The sequence below is a fragment of the Bactrocera dorsalis genome, chromosome 1, assembly GCF_023373825.1.
Source record: "Bactrocera dorsalis isolate Fly_Bdor chromosome 1, ASM2337382v1, whole genome shotgun sequence".
NCBI lineage: Eukaryota > Metazoa > Arthropoda > Insecta > Diptera > Tephritidae > Bactrocera > Bactrocera dorsalis.
In genome coordinates this window covers 62579363-62596868 of record NC_064303.1, presented here as the reverse complement: position 1 = coordinate 62596868, position 17506 = coordinate 62579363, and the positions used below count along the sequence as shown (strand labels likewise).

At 36.0% G+C, this 17506-nt stretch overlaps 1 protein-coding gene across 11 annotated transcripts in view; it reads left to right on the top strand.

Moving 5' to 3' along the window:
• LOC115066680 (homogentisate 1,2-dioxygenase) overlaps nucleotides 1-17506 on the top strand; it is a 312248-nt gene that overhangs the window by 43684 nt on the left and 251058 nt on the right. For 7 of the 11 annotated variants that reach the window (XM_049462665.1, XM_049462657.1, XM_049462664.1 and 4 more), the window contains exon 2: nucleotides 7357-7464. The exons of 3 other annotated variants lie outside the window; for them this stretch is intronic. In XM_049462665.1, the coding sequence (XP_049318622.1) occupies nucleotides 7357-7464 (108 nt within the window). Of the gene's footprint in view, nucleotides 1-7251; nucleotides 7276-7356; nucleotides 7465-17506 lie in introns of those variants that run through there. One more of the 11 variants, XM_049462656.1, reaches the window with a different exon arrangement.

The following is a 17506-nucleotide window of genomic DNA, read 5'->3' as shown; positions in this document are numbered from 1 at the left end:
CGTCACAGGTGACGAATCATGGATCTATGCGTATGAGCCCGAAACAAAACAGCAATCGACCGTGTGTATCTTCCAAAACGAGCCAAATCCAACGAAAAAAAAACATTTTCGTCGATAAATATGCCTATTTTCATTATTAGGCCAGAAATATATATAGCAGCCCTCGTATTATCTCAGACACCAAGAGTAGCAAATGTTTCGTTACATCCCAACTTAGCCCTTCTTTACATTTTTAAGTTTTATTTCATATAACTACCTTTACCTTGTGCCACTTTAAATATTTGGTTAATCTGCTGTTTCTCGCCTTTTATTAATTTGATTGTCCGAGTCGTCGGGCTCATAGCCAGCAATAATATGTTTCACGAAAGCCTGTTAGTCGTAGTAGTTGAGTGATTTTGGAACTAATCGTGCTTCAAATTTTCTTCTTCTTTTGATTGCCACACTGAACGTGGTTCGTCTTTCGTCAACAGTCAGAGACCCCCTTTAAATAATTTGTACCAAACAAAAACACTTGCTCGCGACAAACAATTATCACCGAAGGCCTTTTCCTACATTCTGAACGTTTCGGCACCAGAAATTTGATTCCGCGCACAAAATTTATTTGATTTTTTTTTTGATCCAATGACTTTCGACAAATTGATGTTTTTGGACTATCGCCACAATCTTATACCATATATTGTAAACGAATGATGTACAGATACTCACTTTCACTTTTTTATTTTAATTAAATTAAATAACTACATAAATTACAAAATTTCGTAAACATGTTATTATTTCAAAACCTGTAGTTTTTTTTATTAGAATTCACTTTATTTCATTTGATGCACAGATAATGTCGAAAACCCTTCTAATTTGAGGGTGAAAAGGGAGTTAATCCGATCTGATTTTTTGATCTTTTGAGTGGAGATAAACGATGGTTGAAGTGGTGGTGTGTAGCAGAGAACTGCAACGAGTAATACGTTTTTGTTTATACTTAAGTACTGATCGGTTACTCTGTATGATTCTGTCAGTTCGGTTCATGTACACGAAGCGCACCGTTTGTTTTCAAATCAGCGATAAAGAACGACTTTGAATCACCAGCGATCAGCTTATACCTGATTTTTTTATTAACGTTCGCATCAGCAGAAAATACCCAAAGTGATGCAAACTCATGCTTCAATGATTGAAATGATCGACAGCGTTCGGTTTGTATATCATCCCCTAAACAATGATTTAGTCGGGCACTTCTGTTCTATTTCAAATAAATATGTTTGCATGGACATGTATGTATGTATATACATATGTATAATGGAAATTCCATCAAGTACATACATACAAGAAATGCATGTATATATGTATGTACGTACTTGATGGATTTTCCATTGTTTACGCATCGAAAATTTGTAACATTCGCACATTTTCAAAGCTGATACATTTTTTGCCACACATGATTCAAATCAGTCCAGCAGAAAATTGTTGTTGTTTGATGTACTTATAGATTTACCCAAAGATTTACTTGTAGATTTACTTATAGTTTATCCAAAGTTTCACATCAATCCTCGCAACGGTATGAACTGTCATGATACGATTGGAACCGAAGCCAGCCATACCGTTTACTCGATCGTGATTGAACAGATTGTTCGTGTTGCATCAGATCAGTTGACGCTGGCGGCTACTCGAATTGATTAACAATGGTGTCAAGGTGCAACTTTGGCCCTGGCAACCAAAATATGTAAAGATATTTGGTTATAGTACGGAGTGCGTATGTAAGTTGTTGCATAATAGGCCTTTTAGATGCATAGCATTATGGTTACGGGTGAAATTTACGCATCGAGGGATTCGAATTTCCGATATGTTATGTAAATATAATAAATGCTGTTAAACGTATAGGGTATTTTGCATATTCAGTTCTTGATTGAAGAATTTTGCTTGAATCAGTGGAATCCAGCGGAGTCTAAAAGTTTTGCCACCGAGAAAAGTATTTGGCTTTTAGTTATGAACTGTTGCCAAAAATAACTGCATCAACCAACTCTACCCGAAAAACTGGGACATCCTAATAAACAGCTCAATTAACCACAGCTGATGACACTACAATACCAACACAACTTACCACATCCGTACACCAACTCACTTATCAAACAAATGTACAACGGCAAAGCAGACACAATTCGTTACACATCTTATCGCTCATTAACTTTCGCTTATACACTGCGCCGAGTTAACACCTCAAGTTACTTTCCACCAATTTTACAATTCGACCACGATCCGCGGCAACTCGATCGCCAGCACCGACAAATCGTTTGGAATTGGAGTATCGCCACCTCGCCACCTCGCCCATCGATATTCATATTTAATAAATTTATAAAATTATTATAATTTAATAAAATATAAATTTATTGCCTTAAATTGTTGAAAAAACTAAGTGCATCCAGAAACGCATATTTTAATTATAATTACCGCTTCCCAATGTATTGAGTGTATCCTTAAACAGGGTCCTTCGAGCCTTAAAGAAAGGCACTATGGATTACAGCCAAAAGTTGTGAAAAACAAATGGCAGGGTGAAGTGACAAAAATAATATATACAAATGTACAAAAATATGTAACATATACAAGAAAAAATAAATATAGTTTATAAAAACTAAAAAACACGCTTTTAAAGCATATCAAACTAAAAAGTGAAAAATAATTCTTTGTATAAACTAACAATAATAATAAAGGAAAAATTCCTGCATTATTGTGAGAAAAGCGTGGCATGCTCGATATATGAAAAATATGTCACAAAGCACCCCACGCTTTTCTCACAATAATACAGGAATTTTTCCTCCATTATTATTGTTAGTTTAAACAAAGAATTATTTTTCTTCTTCTTCTTTACTGGCGAAGACACCGCTTACGCGATTATAGCCGAGTCAACAACAGCGCGCCAGTCGTTTTTTCTTTTCGCTACGTGGCGCCAACTGGATATTCCAAGCGAAGCCAGGTCCTTCTCCACTTGGTCCTTCCAACGGAGTGGAGGTCTTCCTCTTCCTCTGCTTCCCGCGGCGGGTACTGCGTCGAATACTTTCAGAGCTGGAGTGTTTTCATCCATCCGGACAACATGACCTAGCCAGCGTAGCCACTGTCTTTTAATTCGCTGAACTATGTCAATGTCGTCGTATATCTCGTACAGCTCATCGTTCCATCGAATGTGATATTCGCCGTGGCCAATGCGCAAAGGACCATAGATCTTTAGATCATAGAACTTTTCTTTCGAAAACTCGCAACGTTGACTCATCGATTGTTGTCATCGTCCAAGCTTCTGCACCATATAGCAGGACGGGAATTATGAGCGACTTATAGAGTTTGGCTTTTGTTTGTCGAGAGAGGACTTTACTTTTCAATTGCCTACTCAGTCCGAAGTAGCACCTGTTGACAAGAGTAATCCTGCGTTGGATTTCCAGGCTGACATTGTTGGGGGTGTTAATGCTGGTTCCTAAATAGACGAAATTATCTACAACTTCAAAGATATGACTGTCAGTGACGTGGGAGCCCAGTCGCGAGTGCAACGACTGTTTGTTTGATGACAGGAGATGTTTCGTCTTGGCCTCGTTCACTGCCAGACCCATTTGCGTTGCCTCCTTGTTCAGTCTGGAGAAAGCAGAACTAACGGCGCGGATGTTGAGGCCGATGATATCAATATCATCGGCATACGCCAGCAGCTGTACACTTTTATTAAAGATTGTACCTGCTCGATTCAGTTCTGCAGCTCGAATAATTTTCTCCAGCAGCAGATTAAAAAAGTTGCACGATAGGGAGTCGCCTTGTCTGAAACCTCGTTTGGTATCGAACGGCTCGGAGAGGTTCTTCCCGATCCTGACAGAGCTTTTCGTATTGCTCAACGTCAGTTTACACAGCCGTATTAGATTTGCGGGGATACCAAATTCAGACATCGCGGCATAAAGACAGCTCCTTTTCGTCGAAAGCAGCTTTGAAATCGACGAAGAAATGGTGTGTGTCGATTCTCATTTCACGGGTCTTTTTCAAGATTTGGCGCACGGTGAATATCTGGTCGATTGTTGATTTACCAGGTCTGAAGCCACACTGATAGGGTCCAATCAGTTTGTTGACGGTGAGCTTTAATCTTTCAGACAATACGCTCGATAGAACCTTGTACGCGAAGTTGAGGAGGCTAATCCCACGGTAGTTGGCGCAGATTGTGGGGTCTCCTTTTTTATGGATTGGGCATAGCACACTTAAATTCCAATCATTGGGCATGCTTTCATCCGACCATATTTTACAAAGAAGCTGATGCATGCTCCTTAACAGTTCTTCGCCGCCGTGTTTGAATAGCTCGGCCGGCAATCCATCGACCCCTGCCGCTTTGTTGATTTTCAGGCAGCAATTGCTATTCGAACTTCTTCATGGTCGGGCAATGGAACGTCTGCTCCGCCGTCATCGCTGGGGTATCGGGTTCGCCTTCTCCTGGCGTTGTGCGTTCACTGCCTTTCAGCAGGCTGGAGAAGTGTTCCCTCCATAAATTAAGTATGCTCTGGGCATCGGTGGCTAGATCACCTTGGGGGGTTCTACAAGAGTATGCTTCGGTCTTGAAACCTTCTGTAAGTCGCCGCACCTTTTCGTAGAATTTTCGAGCATTACCCCTGTCGGCCAGCTTATCAAGCTCTTCGTACTCACGCATTTCGGCCTCTTCCTTTTTCTGTGTGAAAATGCGTCTCGCTTCCCTTTTCAATTCTCGATCTATCCCATCCCGCACGTGTTGTGGTCGATCGTAACGTTGCGAGGTAGTCAGCCTGTTTTGTCTCCGCTGCGACACGGCACTCCTCGTTGTACCAGCTGTTCTTTTGCACTTTCCGAAAACCAATGGTTTCGGTTGCAGCTGTACGTAAGGAGTTTGAAATGCCGTCCCATAGTTCCCTTATACCATAGTTCCCAAGCCGAGTAAAAAATCGTTCGGCTGTCTGTTGTGATTGCAGCTTCTCGACGTCGAACCTTCCTTGTGTTTGTTGGCGTGCGTTTTTTGCTGCACGGAGGCGGGTGCGAATCTTGGCTGCAACAATATAGTGGTCCGAGTCGATGTTAGGACCTCGGAGCGCACGCACATCTAAAACATTGGAGACGTGTCTTCCGTCTATCACAACATGATCGATCGGTTGGTGGTTTTTCGATCCGGAGACAGCCATGTAGCTTGATGAATCTTCTTTTGATGGAATCTATTACTACAGATAACCATATTTCGGGTTTCGGTGAAGTCGATCAGCCTCAACCCATTTCGGGATGTTTCCTCGTGGAGGCTGAATTTACCGACCGTAGTGCCAAAGATACCTTTTTTGCCCACCCTGACGTTAAAGTCGCCAAGCACGATTTTGACATCGTGGCGGGGGCATCTCTCATAAGTGCGCTCCAAGCACTCATAAAAGGCATCTTTGGTCACATCATCCTTCTCTTCAATTGGGGCGTGGGCGCAAATCAGCGATGTGTTGAAGAACCTCGCTTTGATGCGGATTGTGGCTAGACGTTCATTCTCCGGAGTGAATGATAGCACTCGGCGACGGAGTCTCCCTCCCACCACGAATCCAACACCAAACTTGCGCTCCTTTATATGGTCACTGTCGTAAATGTCACAAGGACCTACTCGTCTCTGTCCTTGTCCCGTCCATCGCATTTCTTGGACGGCGGTGATGTCAGCCTTTATTTTCACGAGGACATCAACCAGCTGGGCAGCGGAACCTTCCCAATTAAGGGACCGGTCATTTCAGGTGCATGCCCTCAATTCATAGCCCTTATTTCGTTTTTCACGGTCATCTTCAAAAGGGGGGTCTCTCATCGGAGGCTTGTTGACTTGCGTGAACTTCTACACATGACTCCATCCTCCATTTATTTTTCACTTTTTAGTTTAATATGCTTTAAAAGCGTGTTTTTTAGTTTTTTTTTTAAACTATATTTATTTTTAATTTTTTAGTTTGATGTGAGAAACCCCAAAATTTGTTAAAATATAAACTATGACATGTAGTATTGGTTAAGTAAATCGATACTTTGACAGCATTTAATATCTACTCGTAATCTTTCATTGACTAATTGTTACATTATTTGCGACCAAGTTCTATTGACGACTTTACGAATTATAACTTCTTAATCAAATCATTTCTTCTAAAGCTTCACTGTTACATGGGGTTTTACCTGTCAACTTTGTACAGTCCCAGTTCTTCAATTCGAATGCAGTCCAAAGATCTACAACGACTAAGTGCTACATAAGCTTGTCCAGCAGCAAACAGTCGAGAGCCCAGATAAATTACTGCATGTTCTACTGTACAACCCTGCATCTTATGAACGGTCGACGCCCAAATCAGTATGCTATTTAAATGTCACTAAAACTAGTTTTATATAGATGTTGCATACTTTTAAGCGCATCTTTAACTTAAACTTAACTATCGCCTTCCTACAGTGTCGCTAAAATATTCTACGTTTCAGTACCACTTAAAAAAGTTACAAACATACATACATACAAGTGAAGCTAAAGTAGTTTCGAGAAAAACGCGTTTAAAAAAAGTGAGTCTACCTACCTACCGGGCTAGGTACTGCGTCTCGAAAGTAACTGTAGTTCTTAAAATAATTTTAATTTTCAAAAATCCTTTCGAGGATATGTTCTTAAAGGTCTAAGCTTTAAATATATGAAAAAAATCGAATTTTTCAAAATTCTAGAGTAGAATACCCTCTTAAACCGGGGAATTCACCATATTTGCTGCCATTTAGCAGAAATAAGTGAAAGACGACAGAGGGACGTTCGCGAAACGAGAAAAATGGAAGAAGTTAAGCAGAAAATAAAAATGTTATGTCACATATGCGTGATAGTTCTTTTATGAAGAAAAATATGCGAAAGGTTAGGCCAAAAGTGGCTTTCCTATCTTTTTAACAATTTTGTTTATATTGATTAAGGATTGGATCATTCCTTTCATTTTGGGCTTTTTGGTTTATATTTTCTTAGGTTTGAACGCAATCATACTTGTATTTTTTGATAAGAGTATGAGCAAGCACATGTGAATGTACATATGTATGTGTGCGCATTCAGAAATTTAAATTATTAATGATACTCATTTAATGTAGCAAATATATTGCATTTGTTGCAAACGTCGCGAAATGGCAAAGTGGCAACTCATCTGTTCATTTTTGTATGCAATTTCGTTTGCAACACAATGGCAACTATGCGAGCCAAATCTAAATGGCATCCATAGCAATTTGTGGCATATCAATATCACCTGATCATTAAAACAGTTCAAACAAAGTTCTTATAAAATGGAAGAAGTAAGTATATTTAACTTTTATGTACTATTATTTTTCTCTAACTTTCAATTGTCTGTGACACATGTGTACATGTATTTATAGAAAAAACGTTCGCGGATAAATGGAACTTTTCGTTGGACAGAACGACAAACTAAAGATTTACTCAACATTATCGTGGAAAATGTAAAAGCTAATCCGGAACAGTTCAAGGTAATATGTTTGCTATTTCCTATAAGAGGGTATTTAACATTTAGTGAACTTACATATGTATTGTAGAAACCAACTGCTCAAAAATTCTATGAGCATATTACAAAAAATGCATCTACTTTGAACAGCATCAAATGGTATATTACGCGAACAAAAATGAGGCACCTAAATACAAGTTTTTCGTCCGCACTGAAATGGAAGGGTCAAACAGGTGCAGGATTGCTAGAAAGTGGAGATGTAAAAAGCGTTGAAGATTACATTAAAAAAATGTGTCCATTCTATGATGACTTGTACGCAATATTTGGTCATGGTGTAAATGTGCAGCCGCCAGCTATCTATCAATCAACCATGCCAGTGTCATTGTTGGATACTTTTGAAGTAGATGCGTTGATGGAAAATGATGGCGAAACATTTTCAACAAGTTTACCTGAAAGTCCGTAGGCCAGTCCGACTGTGGTGCTTCCTTCTACATCAAAGAGTGTAGCAAGTCCGTCCGCCCTGTCCATCGCAACAAGTGTTTGTACGGAAAATACCGCTACACCAAAAGAAATTTGAAAAGGCCTCAAAACTCAAAGCATTTGCATTATTATTTGAAATTCAATCAAAAAAGCTGGAATTAGAATCACAAAAACTAGAATTCGAAAAGGAACAAGAGCAAAACAAATTCATGTTACAAAAGCTACAACTGGCGAAGGAGGAAAGGATCGAAATGGAGAAAATAAGATTGAAGCACGAAAGATTGTCAAGTGTTGATACCTTAAACAAGAAAATGCTTGATGAAGAGCCTCTTGCCGGAACATAAGGAGGCATATTCGTAAGGAAAAAAAAGAAAGCGTACTCTAAATTTTTCGTTTTTCTTCGGAACCACGCTCAAAAGTTTGGTTTAAATGCCAAAATATTTCTTTATTAATTTTTTTAAATGCTCTAATGTGCATATAGAACTTGAATTTATTCCAATAAATAAGCTTTTTATTGTTAGTACAAATTCTTTTATTCATTGTTTGCATAACTTAACAATTCATAGATGGTTCGGCGTACCGCTTCCCCTTCATTAGTTCGAGCAGTAGGTAATGACTTTAAAATATCGTTGTCAGATTCCTCAAGCTCGTAATCGAAACGATCGTCAAGTCAGAGTGCAGCAGATAATCCATTTATTTACTCTATTCCTGCCTTTTTCATCCTTGATTTGAAGTCTCAACGTTTTCAAGCTGCCAAACCTTTCCTTCAACATGCCATAACAATGTTCAATTCTAATCCTATAACGACTGAATATTTTGTTAAAGTTCGCTGACCCTGTGTTAGTTCTCTAGAGTTTTTTCTAAATGGTGTTATAAGAGTTCGTGACAATTTATACGCACTGTCACCTGCGATCCATTCAGCTCCTCCAAAAAACACATCGGCGTTATTCGACAATTCGCAGTTACTAAAAATACGTGCATCATGTACGCTACCTGGATAGCCTAACACTAAATGTCTTATTTGAAGCGAATGGTCACAAACGGCTTGAACTTTAACTGAGTATTGGTGCTTTCGTGAAAAGTAAGCTTCTGGGTCTTGAGAAGGTTTTTCCGCCAAAGGAATTTCAGTACCATCGACGTATCCCACGCAGTTTGGCAATTTACCCCAGGTTTCTGACACGAGCTTTTTACGTTCATCGCTATTTGGCCAAAACAGATACTGATCTTTATGCTTTAACAGTGCTTTAAAAATTCTGTAAGTCAAATTCTAATATAAAGAAAAAGATAAACATTAATCTAACAAAACAATGACAAACACTAACCTGTATGATACCACCATCACTAACTCCAAACAAGCCAGCAATCTTAGACAGAGTAGCGCCTTCACCGTTTGAGCCTAAACGATATAATACGATTGCTAATTGTGTTTTGAGAGGGAATTGTTTGCAAGAACGTATTTGGTTGAACGACGCATCGTCCTTTATTAAATTTAAAATAAAGTCGAAGGTTTTCCAGTTTACTCGTGTAATCTTCTTGAATCTAGTCTCATCAAGTTCCCATAACACGTCGTTTAAAAATTCCTTACACTTAGGCACACTATTTTGAATAAACGGCACACTATATCTACATTCTTCGCCCAGGGCCACAACAATCAGCAGTTCCTCCAATATGTAATCTTCTTTTATTGTCTTCTCTTCTTCCAGAAAACAGTATTTTACTTATTTGAAGCAAAATACAAATTAAATATATACCTTCGTCCTCACAAAAATTGTCGACAATCATTAAATCGTTTAATGCAGCTACTTCTAATAATTTCAGAAGTTTTTGTTTTTCGCTCACTCTCGGCATTTTAAAATATTCACTTTGAACAAATAAACAGCTGACTTGTACGAGTTTTGCTATCATGTTTTGCCATTGGGCACTCATTTAACCGTAGTGGCAACTTTGTAAGTTCGCAATTATTGCATACATGCGAAATTAAATGAGTACCATTATTATTTTATCACTTATCAATATATTGCATGTGCGGGCGTTGATCAATTTGGATATACATACATACATAAATATACATATTTATATTTGTATACATTGCGGAACAAATAATGCACAAGCATACAAATTTACATACGCGTACACATGTTAATATGTCACCAACAAAAAATGTAAACATTGTTCTACAAAAACAACAGTAGCCTTAATTAGCATAAGCACCATAAGTCAACATGACGGCCAAATTGGTGAAACCAGAGAATATGAAGTAATATAGAATGCGCATCATGGCAAATGACAAAATTTCAGTTTCGGGTGCGGGCGGTAAGCAACAGGGGGAATTTGGTTAGCAGAACTTGAACAACGGAATTATGTTAAATTTCATATTCTTTGCATTGCGAAAATATGCATGAAGTTGAACTTTTGGAACGTCGCGCCTATTCGTAAATTCTTGTTGCCTATTCGTAATATGTCGTGTTTTTTGTTGTTGGCTTTTTGAAAGAAGCAATGGTTTGTATTTGCGATCAAGTCTGTTTTTCTATTTACGAGTAAAAATAAAAATGCAGAAGCAATGACGCTTTGCAGTATATATTTCAAAAGAATTTTTCATTGAATTGACTTTTGTTTTTGAATATGCTCTGGTTAGAGCATGTGTGCATATGTTAATATCATTGTATATCCCTATAAGTAGCAAAAGAATCAGTTGTTTTCCAAGAATTTTTCACAGCTGAGATCACCTGATCGAAATCTGCCTTTTTGTGAGGCACAGAGATGTAATTAAAAGAATGTAGTAGATCAACTTTTTTGTGAAAAAGTATTTGTAACGGAAAACAGTAATGAAAACTTTCAAGAATATTTTTGAAGCAAAAGTTTATTGGAAATTTATTGCTCTTTCTTACCACCTCTGAGGTTGCAATGTAGGCGCGCTACCGATCTTTTTTGGGTGTTCGGTTTCCCAAAAAAAAAACATTGATAATAAGCGTACAAACCTAATCGCTAAATTTCTCATTTTAAAATCACAGATCAAGGTAACTATGGAAATGCGGCCTTTGACAGATAAACTTTTTGACAAATATAAAATAATTCAGACTGACAGACATATATAGTACATATAAAATTTATTTTTTTATAAAATTGGAAACATTCAATAATATATTGATACAATAATTAATATTGGACAAAACTGATTAAATTTAATATTTAGGAATTTAAATAATCGAAAAATATTTTAATATTTTATAAAAATATTGTTAAAGTTATAAATTTTAAAACCTAAAACGGCAACACACTATAACAGATTTGAGGGGTTTGAACGTTTAGTAGTAGAATATTTGGGGGCAACCCGTACCAAGTGACTAATTAGTAGCAGAATATTTGGTGGCAACCCGAACCAAGTGCTTAATTTGTAGTGGAATATTTAGGGGCAACCCGTACCAAGTGCCTAATTTGTAGTAGAGTTTTGCGTATGTGTTGGTGAAAAGTGAAGGATTGGTTACTTGTAGGTTTATACAATGGTTAATATCAGAGATAATGAGATGTCCAACTCCTTTCTCACTGGAAGTGAGAGAACAATTGCTAAACGTCAAAACCACCTAAACTTTGACAGTTGACTGGATTGAGGAGGTTTTGACGTTAGCAATTGGAAACGAGCGATGGCCAGACTGAAATCTTACCAAAAAAATATGAAAACGGAGGGATTTGTTGCCGCCGTTCAAGATGGCTAATAAAAATTTAAAACAATGAAAATCAAGGAAAATTCGAAATTTATATAAATTTCATGAAACGTTTTGTAATTTGATGCATAATAGAATTAATTTTCTATTACAAATGATTAAAAACATTTATTAATTGAGAACTAACAGGCTTAATTCACCTTATTAAGTATTGAAAGATTGAAAGTCAGTTGATTTAATATACCATAAAATCATAAAAAAGGAATTAAGTAGATTCGCCATATATTAAAAGTCCGATATATAATAATTTGCTATCGTAATAAATGTTGGGTGTTATAATTTAAAATGCCCAAAAATTCGTATTTCGTTCAATCTGGCCATAATAGAAAATGTTATAAAAAACGCTTATTTTGAATAGTGCAAGGTCGGGAATTAAATGTTGTGTGCGCAGTTGCCAAAAATCAAAAAGATACTGGCCCAATTTAAAATTATTTAAATTTCGCGCTGCCGATCTTATTTTCGGTCAAATTTGGCGAGAAAAATGCAATGTTGCAAATGAAGATTAGAACAAAAACTTTATATTTGTCATAATCACTTCAGCAGCACGTTCATCGGGATAATTTTTTTAAAAAGTGATGCAATTCCAACATTAAATTTGGATGAAGATCATTCATTTTCTGATGAAGACCTTGCGGAACCAGATATTCCCTCGAAGCGACCCCATTGGGATGATGTTATGTGCAATAACTGTGAAAAAAATACAAGAATATCTAATTTTTATAGAAAAAAATACAGCGATTTATTAAAGAAATTTAGAAAAATCAAAGAAAAGCTGAGACCTAAGGAACTCCCTGTTTTGAATTCTAGAAAGGCAAATTTAAGGATATTGCAAAACTCAATTGACTCTTTAAACAATGTAAGTTCAGAGTCCAAAACATTTTGCAAGCTGCTGGTAAGCACGAGGTATAATCTGATGATGTGAAATATTTGGCACAAAATATATTTTTCACAGTCAACTTATTCCTTTCTAAGGAATAAATTAAATTTAAATTTGCCACACATAAGCACTTTAAATCGGTGGGCTCCAATAAAATTCCTTCAACCTGGTTTCAAAAATGTCGCCATCGATTCCATCAAGAGTACGTGTTTAGAATTAAAAGAAAAAAATGAAAATCACTTGGTACTTTTGATGGACGAAATGGCAATTCGAAAGGAATTAAGATATAACTCAAAACTGGATTTGATTGACGGATTTGAATGTACAGGCTTCGAGAGAACAAATAAAATTGGTAAGCAGGTATGCGTTTTTATGCTGAAATCAATGTTCTCTAATTGGAGTTCAATTTTAAATTATTTTGTTTCTGAGAACGGATTAACCTCAATTATTTTATGTGGAATTATTAAAGAAATTCTGAGAATGATAAGTAGCTTTGGCGTAAATGTAAATGTACTAGTTTGCGATCAGGGATCGTCTAATCGAAAATGCTTTTTTAAATGCTAAGAAAAGCTTATTTTCATTTTGAAGGGAAAAAACTTTACTGTATGTTTGATTTCCCACATTTGATTGAGTCGTTACGGAATGGATTGCTGAAGTGTGATCTAAAAACGCCCGATGGCATTGTAAGTTTTAAAGCCATACAAGAGTTGTGGAAACGAGAGGAAAACTGCAATACCAAGATGTGCCCAAAGTTGACTAGACAACACATATTTCCAAACTCATTTGAAAAAATGCGAGTTTAATTTGCAACGCAAGTGTTTAGCAAAACAGTTGAAGCTGCTATTAAAACTATTTGCGATACATCGGGTTTCAAGCAAAGTCCACAAGCGGTAGCTTTATCAACGACTGAATTTATTTCAAAAATTGATAAAATTTTTGACTGCATGAATAGTGGATCATTATACTCAGATAATAGTTATCGGTCTGCTATTCAACTCAACAAAGAACCACATAAATTTATTCAATTATTCTTATGCTACTTAGAGGGAGTTAAATTTGTCGACGAAAAAAAAGAGTATATTTTTTAGATGGAATGAAATTATCATTAAAATCTGCTCTTCTAATCGTCGAAGAAGTATTAAAAGATAATTCAGACAAATTTTTCATTATGACAAAATCTTTAAACCAAGACAAATTAGAAAATATATTTGCTGTATTAAGACAAAAAGGCGGTAATAATACCAACCCCTCTGTAGCTGAGCTGAATAATATTTTAGTAGTAGCTTTCAAAATTATAAAAAGTAGTTCAATTAGCAACTGCGAAGAGACGCAGGATTCAATGGATCAGGTGATTATCGGCGTGTCTAACAATGAACCAAAGTTGCTTGTAAATGAGGAAGAAGATAACAGCCTGCTATATGATTTCGATTTTAACGACCAATTGCATGAGAATTACTTTTTGGAAGACTCATTTTGTAACCAGTCAGATATTAGTTTAGAGCTGGTATCAATCGCTTACAGAGTGCTAGTGTAAAACATGTCATAATTTTTCAACAAATTTTTAAATTAGAGCCTGAGAAATTAGACATAAAGGCTTTCATGTTAGAATCATGCAGAAATCCTACTCCCGAATGGTTCAGTGGGGAGTGCTGTAACCATAGACTAGAAATTCGAAACAAAGAAAATGAAAAATTATTGCTGGTCAATAGATCTTAATATTTTATTTTTTATTTAAAATTGAAACAATTAATTAATTTATATAAAATTTATAATAAACTTTATGTCTGTTTTCGTTTTTGTCGTAATGACTAAACAATTATGATTATAACTATTAATAAATATTTATGTATAAATTTAATTTTACAGCAGACATATAAATAATATCACATACATATCGTCACCTGAAATGCAAAATAACGTAACAACATTTTCGGAAATTTATAGTGGCATGAATGAAACACGAAATAAAATGGAACATGAGTGTAACAAAATTTTAATATTGGTTGAAACAGGTTTATATCTGACCGCAGAACCTGATAATGTTGAACTTATGTAATAGTATGTATGTAATTTGAAGTAGTGAAGCGTAATCAATTAGACACTCAATTTCGAATTTTTTGATGATACGTTATTTTGCATTTCGGGTGACGATATGTACGTTTATTTATATTCCCTCATATCCATCATTTTTATGATTATTTTTTTTTGTTTTACGTGTAAAATTGTGAAAACTCTACATTCAGTATTTAAGTGTTTTAAAAATATGAAGTAGCAAGAAAATTTGAATTTTTTGCTAAGCAACGAAGAACCAAATCATGCACACATACAAGGGCAACATATCACACATATTGTCGTTTGTTTTTCTATCTACAAAATCAATGCTGTGCTCGACTTCGCGGCATCGCTCTATGCTTTTTTTCATTTTCATTTTTATTTTATTTGACTGCCAAAATTGTGAGAAACGAAGCAAGGAAACGAGGCGTCATTCGGCTACAGTTATGGCTTCTGTGCATTGAATTTTCTGTAAAGTTAACAGCGAAATGAGCAAATTTTCTGTGAACTTAACAGCAAACTAGCGGGTTGTACCAGTATGACCCGCCATACAACGTGTACGTTGTACGAGATGCGCATTCTATATTACTTCATATTCTCTGGTGAAACCCAAATGTATTAAATCTGTTAACATAAACATTATCATTGATAAACGCGGACGCACATTCAACAAGCGACCTCGCTACATTCTTAAAAAAGATTCCGTAACATCTCCCCGAACATGCCTTTGCCAGCAAGGAAAAGCTAGAAGTCATAAATTGAAAAACTTTCTGATGTTCCTCTGGAAAACTGACAACTTCGCAAACTCACAAATTACAGAAAAAAGTGACAAAGTTGGCATACATAAACATACATATTTACAATGGTTTTTGGGCGAAGCTGTTCGAGCGGCAAGGGAAGCGCTGACAATCGGCGATCGTTTGTTAGTTTCTTTCGGCACAGCTCGGATTTTCTACCAACAACACAATGTTATGACGCTTTGTCGGTGTTTCGAATTATTGAGTCTTTGACAAAACATGAGCGTCGGCCATTGGTTGTCCGTGACAACGGAGAGGCGGATGCTTGCGGCACTTATTATTTACATATTGCCTTATGAATTTGTATATATGTATTTGCTTTCGTAAACATTCAGACAAATGTGCCAAAAAATAATATACATACTTGTATGTACATTAGAGAGATTCTCTTACTCTTGCAAGATTGCACGATGATACAAAATACAAAAATTGTATACCGAAATATTCAAGGCCAAGAGAGCTCCCATTGCAGAATCTAGTGATATGTGATTTGGCTGTTTTGGTCAATTTATTGAGAATGACTATTGTGAATTAGCGCACCCTCTGCATTAATTCTTAACAAAAACGGTAACAAATCTTTATAATTTAAAAAGAAATTATAAAATCCATTTTAAACTTACTAGTGATGAGCGATATTTCACCACTGGTGATTTTATCACTGTGATTGAAAAATCGCTTATAATCACTGCTATTGCTAGCCCAAAATATCAGTGATTGGTGATTTTCTTCATCCCAATATTTCACTGTGAATGAAATTTATAATTGGCACCAGCTTTTGAACAATAATTGCATGTGGTAATTTTTTTGGTTTTAGAAGTAGAAATTGTGATTTTGAATACTTCTTTATTCACTGTGAATATATTTATGTGGTGATTGTTGTGGTTAGACGCAGAAATTTTGATTTTGAATACTTTTTCACTGTGAAAATATATGTGTATTGCGTATTATTTAATTCCGTTGAACGATTGCTTACAATAAATATTTTGAATTCGAATTTTTTTAAATCTATTGTGAAAATGTTTTTTAAAATAAATAAAAAACGAAGTGAAATGTGGCAATTTTTTGAAGCAATAAGTGAAACACATGCAAAATACAAAATTTTTAAAAAAGATGTGTATATCATATAAAACGTCGAACGTTAATAAGAAAAGTAGCGATCGCAATAGCTATAAAAAATCACAGTGATTTAAAAATCGTAATCACTCTTTTCACTGAAACTAAAAAATCGCTACTTCGCTCATCACTAAAACTTACCCTCCTCAAGGTAGAATTAGAGGTGCCATAACCATATCCATATAAAACAGCTGATTGAACCAAATTTACGGGAAACAATGTTTCCAATTATAGTAGAAACACTCAAAAACGCTTCCTTCCTTCCTTCCTTTTCCTTCCTTATCGGCAAAATGAGTGCACAGTCAAAAACGTGGTAAAAACGCAGAAATCAGCCATCTTTGCTTTGTTTTCATTTGAACAATGTTGCCATTGCCCAATACGCATATATAGTTTTGAGCACATCTTTGTTTTCAATTACAATTTTTTACAATATAAAATATCAAAACTAAAAGCAAACTATTAAAAATAGTTTATATATTTATAAATAATAGCATTCGACTCTGATTTTGAGTTATTCTAAGAAAATTTCAAACATATTGAACAGATTGAATTATAAAAGTTGATAATTACTGCAGTATATCGATATTGGCAACCTTGCGTTGTGAGAGAGCAATCAGCTGAGACGTTTGCGACGGCAAAAATCCAAATGTCGCAGATTCTCACGTCAACGTCACGTCAGAGGGAAGGGAGTAGCGTTTTTCACTGTTCAGTTACATTGCGCGCCCATAAGATAGGTCGTCCCAGCTGACACGACCCACGATTCTGCGTTGTTCACTAACCAGCTTCTTAGAGGTGCGTTACCATAACAACATGCCCATAACCATAACCATAGATATCAATTGAATTTTGATTTTCGCTGTAACCATAATCAGCTGTTTGTTGATTTTTTGACTTTTCATTTAAAATTTCGTTTGCATTTTGTTTTGTTCGCCTCATAATTTTGTATTTATTAATAATAATCTATTAATCAAAATGGATGATATTAAATTAATATAATGTGTGCGGAATTCGCCATGCTTATATGAC